The sequence below is a fragment of the Oryzias melastigma genome, linkage group LG11, assembly GCF_002922805.2.
Source record: "Oryzias melastigma strain HK-1 linkage group LG11, ASM292280v2, whole genome shotgun sequence".
Lineage (NCBI taxonomy): Eukaryota > Metazoa > Chordata > Actinopteri > Beloniformes > Adrianichthyidae > Oryzias > Oryzias melastigma.
Window position 1 is genome coordinate 20,611,114 of NC_050522.1, and position 13,322 is coordinate 20,624,435.

At 38.6% G+C, this 13,322-nt stretch overlaps 1 protein-coding gene across 4 annotated transcripts in view; it reads right to left on the reverse strand.

The window, feature by feature from the left end:
• LOC112136794 (polypyrimidine tract-binding protein 1) overlaps nucleotides 1–13,322 on the reverse strand; it is a 28,190-nt gene extending 14,868 nt beyond the window's left edge. Inside the window, exons 1-3 of one of the 4 annotated variants that reach the window (XM_024258717.2) lie at nucleotides 13,185–13,266; nucleotides 11,218–11,331; nucleotides 7,777–7,810 (exon numbers count right to left, since the gene is read on the reverse strand). Coding sequence is in view for 2 of the 4 variants with exons in the window: in XM_024258700.2 (XP_024114468.1) it covers nucleotides 7,777–7,810; nucleotides 13,185–13,261 (111 nt within the window). In the remaining 2 variants the exon portion in view is untranslated. Of the gene's footprint in view, nucleotides 1–7,776; nucleotides 7,811–11,217; nucleotides 11,332–13,184 lie in introns of all 4 variants that reach the window. The other 3 variants (XM_024258700.2, XM_024258708.2, XM_024258727.2) reach the window with 3 other exon arrangements.

Consider the following 13,322-nt stretch of genomic DNA (forward strand, 5'->3'; position numbering starts at 1 on the left):
TTTAATTTGATTTAAGAGACACATAATGCTGGTACATTTTGAAAATGAATTAGCATTTCCAGTATTGACTTTTATTTTGATTTTGGGGACACATACGCTTCCATACATCATCACCGTTTCAGACAGCTGGAAGCTGCCAGCAGGTGTCACCGAAGAGAATATTTCTACACCTTCCTGAACAGGTCCAAAAACTATCCCTTTTTAGGAGGAGCAACACCTTAAACTGCTAATGCTAGTCTGACAACCCCCCCACCTCCCTCCTTCTCCATCCTCCTTCACCCCCAGAACACAGAAAAGCAGAGGGAGGGGGGAATTCCTGAGCTCAAGAGCTCAATAAAAACCAGATGCAGACAAACAGGCTGACCCTCATCAGCAGACACGGAGAACGTTCATCCTCATCGTGACCCAGGATTAAAAAAGCTCCCAGTGAAATACATAAACCATTAAAACAAAGAACATTTACTCTTTTAGTGCCACAAACCTCCACCAGAGCTGTAAAATATTGTCCTTTTGGAGAGTTTTTCATAAGTCACACAGCTGCCATTTGTTGACTTGAAAGGTGTTTTCTTTGAAGACTTTTCATAAAATTATAAAAGTCATGTCTACATTTGTTCAGTTTGAACCCCCAGTGATGTAAAAAAAAACCCATTCATAGCCAAGCAAAATTTGCTGTAGAAATTAGACAAATTTGAATTGATTTGGCATCAATATTCAGTGAAAATTGCTGCACGCAAGTAAATAAAATAATTTAGAATCTGTCATTATGCAGATTAGAAGCAAACACCACTAGAGACAGTTTTCAGTCTAGCTCTGCAAACGTCAAAGTCAGACCATACAGTTTGGATCTGAGGCTCTGCAGCCTGATGAATGCCGATACTCCTGACAGTCCAGGTAATAGAAGAACAAATACAGCCAGTTTGAAGGAAAAACAAAAGGGTTAAAGGCAAAGACTCTTTGTTCTGAGTAAAGACTCGAGTTCACAGACAAATCCAAACAAACAGCAGGACTTTTGGAACAATGCTGGCTGGACGCGAGACCAAAGGAGGGAGAGGTTTTCTTTAAAAGACAGCCAGTGCACAGCACAATGGTAATAGTTATAACCTGGGTTTGCCCTGCAGATATTGGACCTAAACACCCCACATGTATTTATTTAGTCTGCCCCCGCCTGCTCTTCTTTTAACCAGAACTTCATCACTTTGACATGTAAAGGCAACAAACAATTGAAATGACTAAACATGTGTCACCAGATACAAATACTATTACATAATTCAAACTCCTGCATTTGTTCAAGAATTATCTGGTGATTTATTGTGAAAAAATCATTTCGCTAAAAGGCCAAAAACTTGGTTAAGGCTAGAGTCAGAACTGAGCTGTGATAGGGACACATCGGTAGATTCTTCAAGATTTAATGCCGCCGCTTAAATTTAAAACAAAATCTTCAGCCTCGTCATAAATGCAGATGGTGGTCCAGTGGCCATCAGGCATGCAGAACTGTCAATATATTTTACATACCCCCGGGCTACCAGGTGGCTGATAGGTCCTGAAAATGTGCTGCAATTTAAGAGAAAAATTGTCCAGTTGCTGTAAGATTTTAACTTTTTCTGAAAATCTCCACGGCCAACCTCAGGACTTGTATTTAGTATTGATAAATGCTGGGAAGGGCTCTTTTAGTTCACAAAAGACCCAACTGTTTGAAAAATGATCACAGAGGTAAAATGAATAATTGCGGTTTGTGACCGGGTGGAATTATTATCAAGTTGTTCATATTTCAGAATGGAGGAGTGAAAGAAAAAGCCTGGAGCAAGATTTGCCAAGTTTGCACCGCTCAGAGTATTTACACCGAGTATCTTCCAATTGTAGGTACTTGAGCAAGTGTCAGGAAGAAACAGTCCAGTGTGAACACCATATGTTAAAAAGGACATTCAGTAACACACACATTGGTGTGTACGGAGCATCAAGGACAATGAAGTTTAAGGTTAACTTATCAAACGTTTTGGGAAAATGGGACCGGTACATCTTGGTCATTTTAGCCAAGTCAAGCCAGCTCTAACTCCAAATTCTACAACTTATCAAAAATCTAAACCCAAAATTAAAACAAAGCAGCAGGTTGTATTCATTAAATAACACACATTGAATGTAAATATTTAGAATTCAGAAATGTGTGCTTGTGGGTTAAAAGGCTTTTGGCTCTACTAAACTTTGTAGATAGTCTTGGAAGGTCAATCTTTTATCTTTTAGGGATAAGAAAAATCGTATCCACAGATACTGTTAAGGCTCAAACCATAGTTAGATGTTTACAAATGTTGAGGCAGTTTTTTTGTAGTCCCATCTAGTGAAACACCAAGACAGATTTTAAAAACAGAGGTCGACCTCTGATCAAAAGGTCGCAGGTTTGGTTTACTGATGGTTACAGAGTGAATTCAAATGTGGGATGGTTATGGTAAATGAAAAGAAAAGGAGTGCTATATCCTCCTTTTGACCAGAGAAAAGAAAATTGTCCAAATTCTTTTTAAATCCAACCAAAAACTACAATTCCCAGAGCTCCTCCCCTTCACATTTGGCATCATTGGAAAGCCCCAAATGTCCTCAGTAGAAACCCAAAGGAGTTAATTCAGTGATATGCAGCAGCTGGGAAATATTCAGGTTTAGAAATGTCCCCAACAGAAGACAAATTTGAACTGCTGGAAGTCTAGAGGTACATTGTCTAAAGTGGCCATTTTCCTCAACTTCTATAAGTATTTACATCCATTCAAAAATAATTGATAGCAGAAAGAACAAGGGGGCTTTTTTGTAGTATTCAATCAATAAGATATTAGAAAATACCATAAAGTTGGTCCATCTACTTTCACAGAAAGAGGAGCTGCAGCAGGGGGCGCTGCAGAGATCTTGTCTCATATTTTTCGCAGCTCATTTGCATGTTTCCACGGATCCGTTTTCAGGCTTGCTGGGAGTTCTCTTACTGAGAAACCTGAGCAGACGTTTTCTTATCTGAACAAAGCCGCGCCGATCTCCTTACCGATCCCCGCATGAATAATCCAAAACAGCAGAAACCTGAACGACGCTCTGCGCTGACCCCCTCCAGCCCCGCCTCTATCTGCAGCTCCATCTCTGCTGCTGGCTGACAGCTGCTGACCGGGCGGCTCTCACACGCAGAAAACACAACAACCTCTTCTTTTGCGGTATCGATCACAAAAATGAAAATATCGAGAAGCAAAAAAAATTAATCGAATGGAGCAGATTCTTGACTTAGAATCCAAATTGTTTCTTAAAAACAAACAACAAAAAAACATCCGAGATGCTCCGTTAAATGAGATACTCTTTCATTTTAAATAATGATATTTTATTGTTTTCTGAAGCCCTGACTCTAAAAAAAAAACATCAAAACATTTACAACAACAACAGCGAGCAAATTATTCAAACTTCAAAGCTCCAGTCTGATAATTACTGCAGGAAACAGCTCAATTTCCCTCAAATGAAGATGAGTTTGCTCCTTCACGCTGGTTTGTGAAGGCAGCTCAGTTGCTGCAGGAAAAAAATGATAGAATTTTGCAGGCAGGTTATGAAAAAAAGACTTCAGTACCTGGATTCTCTGTTATTGCGTTCTAATGAGATTACTCTGAGCAGAAAACATTTGTGAAACAAAAATTACAGCTCGACTGCACGTCTAATCTGGCTCAAACGTCTCATATCAAGGCTGGATTTCTGAGAGGCATTCTGGACTTCAACTTCACTTTTTCCTATTTTGGCTTTTCATCCCTAGATTATTAGTGACCGTTTCTCTAACTGTCTCTTTAATGGGAGCTGGTGGAGGTTTCAAATGACTCGCCTGAGGTCAGAGGAGGGGATGGGAGGTGTGCGATTCCGCCTTTGGCGCTTCCTGCTCTCAAATCCTGCTCCGCGCCTTCATGGATTTCATTAGTCAGCAAATTAACATTTAGGAAAACGTGCGAGTGAGTGTGTTACGCAGTTCTGGGAGGAACAACTTTTAAAAACAAGCAAAAATATCACAAATTAGTTCATGTTAACAGAAATTTTATTTTTAAATATGTTACTCCATGTTTGTAATTGAGGCTAAAGGCTTAAACCAAAACATTTCCACAAATTTGTCATCGTAGTCCTTTCATTGAGAGGGACAAAAAGATTTGCGGTGACGTATCGTGCCATGGTGGTTTGCAAAGAAAACACACAAAAGTTATGACATGATGGTGACACTGGTTTGGATAACATTCTATGCAGATCAGAGAAGCTTCACCTGGTTTTTGTGACATTTTTCACATCATTTTAACTTTATCTTTGCTTTGTTTTTGAATTAATACATTTTTATCTTGTTTCTACAAATTGGATCTTTATTTAAAAAAATAGTTTGATCATAAATGCCTGGAAATTTTGAGCTTTTTCAACAGTTTTAGGATTGTTGTGGAATTGTGCTTTATACTAAAATAATTTGTTAATGTTGGACAAATGCGGCATCACACACATCTGGGGACTGCCCCAAAATAAGACCGTACTGGGAGAACATAAAAAAGAAGATAGAGAAAATCACAAGGACCATAGGTAATATGGATTCTCTTGTAGTCCTTCTAGATCTGTATGACATAATCTCTTACTAACGACCAATGTTATATTCTACATGTCTTACTGATGGTTGCAAAAAAGATTGTTACTTTAAATAGGCTTAAACCAATCCACCAACAATAACTCAGTGGATACAAAAATGAAAACAAGTCTACATGATGGAATACTTGACTGCCCAACTACAACTAAAAAATATGGTCTCTTTTTTTGTTTTTTTAAATATGGATGGGAGTGACTACTATGTTTGAATAATTTTTACTATGTCTTTGGATAACTGTTGTCATTCTTATGGCCTTTTTTGCACATATACATGTGGTATTTGTTAATATATGGGTGTGTAAGAATATGTTTGTGTGTGTATGAATGGGTGTTTTACACTTAAAGAAAAGTCCATTTTGACCCAAACACATAAATATGGATGTGTATGCATCTCTGTCTTCATTTATATATATGCTAGAATATGCCCGATCTCAACGCTTGTTTTTGTTTATTACAGGTTATTACAGTATTTCTTCAATTTAAGGTAAAGAAGAAGCTACAAAGACTGAGGTCAAGCCACAAAAACAGTTTTGAAGATAAATGATTACAGCAAGAAACACTCAGAAAGGCCAGAATACGAAGGGTTAAAAAGCATAAACTAAGGGACTCCACCTTCCACTTCCAGATTCAACGGCAACCAGGAAGTAGAAAATATTTAAGTTCCTCAAAAGCCCAACAGAGAGCAATTCCTTATTGACTTCGCTCTACCCAAACCTCTGTGTTCAAGGGAAGCCTCCTATGAAAAGTATCTAAACACGTTTTGGGCTTCCGTGTTCAAAACTCTTGTGTTCATGCGCAGTTTCTACAACTGTGTTCAAACTCTTTGTACAAAACGCAAGGCCAATGAACGTACAGTGTAAGCTAAACCAGTCTAACTTTGACCAATCAGGGACTCTGATTTGGTAGTGATGTATGGATGGCCACTTTTTTTATTTGCAGAAGCACCAACCGTTATGATCATTGGAAAATTATCATGTATGAATACATTAGTTATAGCCGTTTGTCCGTCACTGGAGTTATACAACACCAAATCTTTTATTTATCAGAACAGAGCTGTGAAAGAAAAAGCCTAGAGCAAGATAGACCCTTTTCACAGTGACGTCAGACAACATGGTGACAGGGCCAACAAAGTGAATCTTTACTTCCAGCGTTCGCATTTAGAACGCAAAGCTGAAAGGTGAACGCTGCTTGACACAATTTTATGTAAATAATAAAAGGTAACCTTATCAATTTCGGCAGAAAAATGTACAATAATTATTTTATGAATGTCCTGTCGAACTATGTTTTCATTCATTTCCTGTCTGAGATTATTCACAAATCTAAATAAAAATTTGAATAAACCTTCAATATTGGATGTTTTATTGAAAATATCAACCTTTCATTTGAGCAGATATTATTTGTACAGTTTCTATTTTGGGTGATTTTTTTTTTTTTAAATACGTATTTTTAGCACAATCAAGCACAAAAGCCGATAGAAATTCATGTTGGTCACATTTAATACCCTCACCAAAGACGCACATGCTGCATTGCCCGTACACATTTTAATTGCTTCCAAGGCTAAATTTACTTGTTGTTTTAAATAATATTTTAGGGGATAATTGTAAAAACACGAATAGTTTGGTTCAACAAAAATATTAAGAGCACCTATTGAGCCACGAATTTTCAGCTTTCAAAATACGAACGGCCAAGTTAAAAAATAAATAAATTTTAAAAAATTCTTTCTGGGAGGACGTATTTTATAAACATTATGTGGAAAAAGTCACTTTCCTATTTTTTGGCAGCAGTTTTCAATTAATTTGATCATTTTTTACCTTTATTTTCAAGTACTTGTAACCTTCATCTAACTATGACCGGGTTGACAGAGAGAAATAATCCACAACTCGTTTAATATCATCCATAGGAATTTGGGGAAGGAGCTGAGCTGCTGCGTTCTGCAGACAGCATTACTGACAATTGTACTATGATTCTGAATGATCTAAGAGGAGGAAACAAATACAACCAGGTACGACATTTGTACAATAAATATTGTACAAATTACGATTACAATTGGTTAGGTTACCCTTTATTATATATGTAAAATTGCTTTAAAAGCAGTCAGCTTTACTGTTCTAAACAATACAAGCCGGTAGAGACGGCACTTCCTGGCGATGTGTGACGTCGCGTGAAAAGGATTTATTCCCAAGATTTGCACAGTTTTGACATTTTGTTCCAAACCTCTTCCAACTGTAGGTGCCGGACATGTGCTAGTAAACCATAGAAAAAGAAGAAGAAGCCTCTCCCTGTTTGTCCAGTGTGAACACAATGGGCTAAACGCATGTTCAAAAACCCACGTTTAAGCATTCTTGAACTCATCTCACATGCCAGGTAGCTTTTTATTAAAAAGTTCAAGCTTACACAAAGATGAACTTACTTACAGACTTAAAACATATATATATATACATACACATTTTATTTTCATATTAAGACAACAGCTTTTTTTGTTCAGATACTTCACATTTCTTATTGCTCAAAGGGGCATGTTTTATTTTATTTTTGTTGATTGACTCAAAACTGTTTTGTACAACACATACTTCCATTTTCTGAATATTTGTTAAGGTGGGCAGAGTCAATAATTCCCCTTTCAGGCTTCATTTCATTCAGAGGCCTATATGTCAGATATTATCTCTCCAATATATTGTGCTTCTTTGCAGTGCATTTATTTTACACTGGGCTCTATTAGTCTTGATATATAATAGAATAAACTGTATATCAGCCACCTATTAATGCAATAAGTTAAACCTCTGCTAAAATTTCCCTTAGCTTCTTCAGACCGTGCATGAATGCACTGTGATGGCAAAGCGGTGGCTTTCAGAGATGTGACATATGGCTGCCTGAGTGAACGACTGGATCCTGCACGAGCAGCTCCTTTAAGAGAGCATGTTGTTGCATAATGTGATTACTCTCTGACTTACAGTGGAAAGTGATTTGAAGGCAAATTACAGCGGGAGTTTGGGCCTTCGGCAGAAACAAACAAGTGGAACCAGTGATCACAGGGAGAGTCTGATTTGCTCCCACACGCCACTTTCAGCAGTCATGACGGCCACAGCAGCAAACAAAGCAGCAAACCAGTCTGAAGGAGGAAGAGGAGAAAGAGGAGGAAAAAGAAGAAGCAGAGGTGCCTACCTTAGTACCAACTGTTATATCTTGGTGGACACTGCTGTGAAGAAAAGACAGCGTATTAGAAGCAGCAGGGAGAAAAACTCAAAAAAACAACAACAAAATAAAGGGGAAAAAAATAAAAGGGTAAAACTATGAGGCTGCAGAGATGTGTGAGGAGATGGAGGGAGAAGCCGCGAGGAAAAAAAAAACCCAGGAGGAGAGCAAGAGACAGATCAGATGATTAAAGGGATTTCAAACAAAGCAGGGCTGCAGCTAACAAGCTCACTTAAACCTGCAGGACTTTGTAAAGGTTCCTGTCACATGATCTGCTGCCACACAGGAAGTGAGTTTACAGCGATTATGTCCTGTAATTGGACCAACATGTTATAACAATACGGTTTTACCTTAACGCAATTCTGCCATTCATGTCCTAAAGGAAACTACATCCAATTGTAGTGTTGTTTAGATGTGACAAATAACATCCAATTTTATGGAATCTCGTTTCTGACCTTAAGGAGAGAAACTTCCACCCCGAGATGCTTTTTAGTCTCAACATAGTCTCTCCTTTCAGCAGAATTATTGATGATACTTTTTCTACAGAAGCATTCATTGATGTCAAAGAAATGTGATCTTCACTAGATCTAAAGACAAAGTCCTTTCAACATCTTTATTGTTGTACCAGACTGATAATCTGCTCAGCTTCACGCTGATGGAGAATATGTGTCATGCTACGTTCACATCGGGGTCGGACAGGCGTTCAAACGACCACTTTCTATGAAAAGTTGATGTAAAAGCACCTATCTGCGTGTTTTGGGCTTTTGTGCTTAAACTCCAGTGTTTGTACTTAACTAAGCAAGTTTGGAGTTTGTTTTCAGGCTCTACATACATGTGTGTCGATTGAGTACACGTCAAAAGTTAAACAAGTTCAACTTTGGTAGTGTCCTGTTCAAAACACTGAAAAACCAACAGTTTGAAAAGTGATCATGGAGGAGAAATGAATAAGAGGTTTGTGCCTCATCGGAATTATATGACACCAAGTCTTTCGTATATGGGAATGGGTGATGTAATTTGCACGAATTTACACACAAAAACGAATGGAAATTCATATTGGCTGTATGGAATTCCTGCAGCCATGATGCACATTGCTGCATTGTTCGCGCATATTTTACGAGGCACTAAGCTAAATGTTGTTGTTGGTCGCATGTATTTAAATTTAAAATCCCACCAGCTTTCGTGCTAGGTGTGTGAAATTTGCTCTGCACATTTTACCAATCCCCTGGGGGAGTGGTGAACTGCAGACACAGCTGCACTTGGGAAACGTTTGGTGTAAAATCCCAACTGTATTCCTTCCTTCAGGTCTGTGAACCCAAGAAAAAAAGCTTGGCACTGGCTGTACGGATTTGGGAAATTTCATACAAGTAGTAATTTTCTATTGAAAAAGAGCTATGAAAGAAAAACCCTGGAGCAAGATTAGCACCGCTTTGACATATCACATCAAGCCTCTTTCAACTGTGAGTATATGTGCTAGAATCAGTAGCGACTGTCCAATGTGAAAACCATACGCTGGTAAACGTATTCAACATATTCATGTTCAGTGTATTCTTGAACACATGCCAGGTGTGAACGTAAAACAAGTATGAATCTGGGTGTCAAAAGAACAGGACCCGACCTCAACCCAATAATGCTACGTTAACACCGGGCATCTGATGTGTGTTCAAGAATGAGCTGAACGTACGGTCTTATTGGCCTTTTACCATATGGCGCTGCTACCTGATACTAGTGCATGTGCCGACAGTTGGATGAGGCTTGAAGAGAAATGCTGAAGCGGTGCAAATCTCAAAAACTTGGTCTTTCACAGCTCTATTCCGATATATAAAAGAAAATTCCAGCAATTATTCAATTCTCGTTCACCATCAATTTTTCCACGATTGGCTGGCACTTCTTTTATTTAAAAAGGATGCTATCCATGCCTCCCTGCCAAATCCAAGTCCCTAATTGGTCAAAGTTTAGCTGGTTTAACTTTCAACGCACGTTCTATGGCCACATGTTTTGTACGTAGAGCCTGAAAATAATCCTAAAAACGTACGCAGCGACACATGGACGCAAGAGTTTTGAATGCACATATGGGCGCATTTACATTGACTTTTCATTGAAAGAAGCTGCTTGAACGCGCGTTGCTAAAAGGGATGTGAATGTAGCAGAAGAAAGTTATTCTTCCCTGCTCTTCAGAAGAGAAACCAAAAACCAAACTGAGGTGTAAGCACATCAGACTCAGATCCAAGACTTCTTCTCCTAATGGACAAAAACTGTTTACACATTAAAGCCAACCTCCATCAGTCCTAACAGGCGGAATAGACTAATGTATGCAAGCAGTGTAGAATGCCATTTTACCTCCATCAGGGATATAAAACAAGCTAACCCTACCGCACTTCCCAAGATCTAAAACCAGAACAAAACACAGATGAAGCCAAGAATTTGTTCAACTATGATGTGAAGTTGTAGTTTTCATCAAAACAAATGATGGATTCAGAAAAGCATCATCTGCAGTTCTATAGCAACTATACTTTTTACATGTCTGAATCTGATAAATGTGGAGAACTTGAACTTTCTTTTTTAAACATGTGTTTTTATGTTATGCCAACACCATTAAAATAAACACTATTTTTTTAAGTTCACTTACAGGCAAGTTTTCCCAGCATGCACTGTTCAATGTACCTTTTCCAAACACAAAACGGCAATCTTAAAAACCCTCAAAGACCATTTTATAACTTTACAATTTTCAACACTACATGAGAAATAAATACCAAAAGAACATGTTAAAAACGCATTGTTCACCAGAGTGGCTCTTTAATGGATACCTTTCGATAGAACCATTTTTGAGTTGATATAGATATAAAAATGAATAAACATACAAATAGTCGGTGCATAAAAACTTAATTGAGTCCTCCTTGTGGACAGCATTGCCTATTTAAAGCCAAAATAAATTAAATAAAATTAAAGAACTGTATTCCACCTTACTAACAGAGCTCTGTGATTACTTCTCATAAAGAGGATGACACAAACTCATGAAAAAGTTGTGCCCAATTCTTATAACTATGCACACATTAAGCAAAAGTTCGACCATTTTGTAAATAACTGAACAGGACAACATTTTCATAGGTGTGGACACCTATAATGTCAAAGTCCAAAAGTAATACAAAAAAAGCTGCTCAAAATTTAAGTTCATCAAGGAGAATCCATATAGATGGAACACAGCTAACCCTGAGTGTTTGTGTTGTTTTTTCTTTTAGCATAAACTCAATCCCTTCATTCAAAGTGCATGTTTGTCTGCAAACAAAAGCTACTATCGCATAACCTGGGAGTTGCAAACTCATAAAACACTAACAGGATATTAAAAGAAATACACAGCACAGTGCAGGAAGTGATGAAAAAAAATACATTAAAAAAAAAGCCTGGCACACCAACCAGCGGCTGAAGTCAGCCAGAAACCGGCTGATCAACTGGAATCCAGCAGAAGGAGGAGGAGGAGGAGAAGGACCCCTGAGGGCAAAGCAGTCTTGACGAAGCACGAAGATTCACCTGAGCAACACGAAAGTAATCTGACTGATCCTGATCAGGTAGAGAGCACGGACACGGAAGCCTGTTTCCACAAGTTTAACGAGGACTGCAAAGCCCTTAGAAACTGCTTACATGGATTCAAAAACAGTTATTTAGCTTTAAATACGGGCTTTACTGTATCACACAAAGTTAATGCACAGCTTTACAGCCTGTTTTCTCAAATGATGCACTAAAAAAGACTGATGAGGGGGGAATACATGACAGGAAGATTCAATAAATATCTTTAAAATAAGGTCTAGTGTCACTTTTTATTCATGTGATTAAAATATAATTTACAAAACCACAAGATGAAAGTGCCATTATCTTAGAAGCTGCAAGAAGATCAGTGTAAAATGCAAAGCGCCATTCCAATAATCTTTTGTGCCATTTTAAAAATGTTTCCAGTTGTTTTTTATTATTATTATTATTATTATTATTATGCTGTTTTTAGCCTGGGTTGTGGCCAGAAATCTTGGCGCTGAGTAAGCCCGTCCCCTTCCCCATCATCCATCTGTTTACACTCTCTCCTGCTAGCTTACAACCCCAATGTAACATTGGCGGTGCATTACAACGCTGAGCAATACTGGAGCTATATAGCTGTACAGCTTTGATGATAAAAACAAAGATGCACACGGATGCACTTGGATGCATCAGAATGGAGCGCAGCAAGGAGCTTGTGGTTTGCTGTAGTAGCTTCTACCTAACACTTTTTCCATCTTTTTTTTTTTTTTTTTTTTTTTGCATTTGCTCCACTGATCACAGTGGTTTGAAATACAATTTGAATCTTGATTTTCTTTATATACGTCACCCATTATCAGAAATTTGACACAAGAACAGATTATAAAAAACACCAAAAACACATTTTTTAATCGGATTGGGTCTTTAATGTCCAGATGGAAACATCTTCCGGTTCTAAAAATAGAAATTCACTGAATGAATATATAGCATTTTATATTTCTACATTTGTACTGTTAGCAATTTGTAATTTTTTTATCTGACAGTTAAAAAAAGCCAATAAAAGGGGGAAAAAATCAACAGGTCCTTCAGGCACCTCAGCAGACGGTCGAAGCGAACTCCAGCTAGAAAAGCGTCTTTTAACGATCTCTTCCGCATCCGTAGATCCACGAACCTGCTGCGACTTGAGCCTCGCGCTCAAAACTCCCCAGTCTGAGCCGCTCCTTGATTCGGCCCGCAGTCAGCGCTTCGTGTTCGCCTCTGAGCCGTTTTAATCGGAATCACAGGAAAGTTACTTCCGTCCTCTGGGCTAGTAAAAGCAGCTGCTTCCAAAGTTTCCACCGTTCATCGAAGCAGCAGATTGGGAAAAATATATTAAAATGTATTTGAGCGCGCCAACTATTTTTAATGGGCTCTAGTTGGTCCAGATGTGTTTGTTTTGATCAGAACCATCATAGGAACGCTTCCCGATCCAGCGCAGCGCGGTGGGCGTGAGAGCGCCGCAGACCTCCGCTAAAGTTCCATCTGCTGCTACGTGTCTTTACACTTCTTTATCCCCTAGCTGACATCTGAAAACCCATAAATTCTTCTTCACAACGCGTTTTTCCATGCGAGCTGTGCCGCGTTTAACCACCACATTGTATTTTTATGTTGATTCCCATGGTATTGGCTCGATCTGAGGCTAACGCTTTGCTAACACGGCTAGCTCAGCTTCCTGCTCCGAAACGGACGTATTTTTTTAATCAACGAACAGCCACTACACTCTGGAAAAGCACTGTTGTCCACCTCGTGTTCAGACAATTGTTATTAATTTGAAGTTTATATAAGCTGCGAACATCATAATTGTAAAGTGTGAAAGAAAAACCAAGGAATTAACTCACCCGTCCATTGCACAACACGGAACTGCGAAGCAACAGGTTCCAGCCAGCGGCCGCGGGACGCCCCGTCCACTGCACATATAACCCAACAAAATGGAGTCCTGCTGCAGAAATGCATTTGATTGGCTGACTCTCAATGAT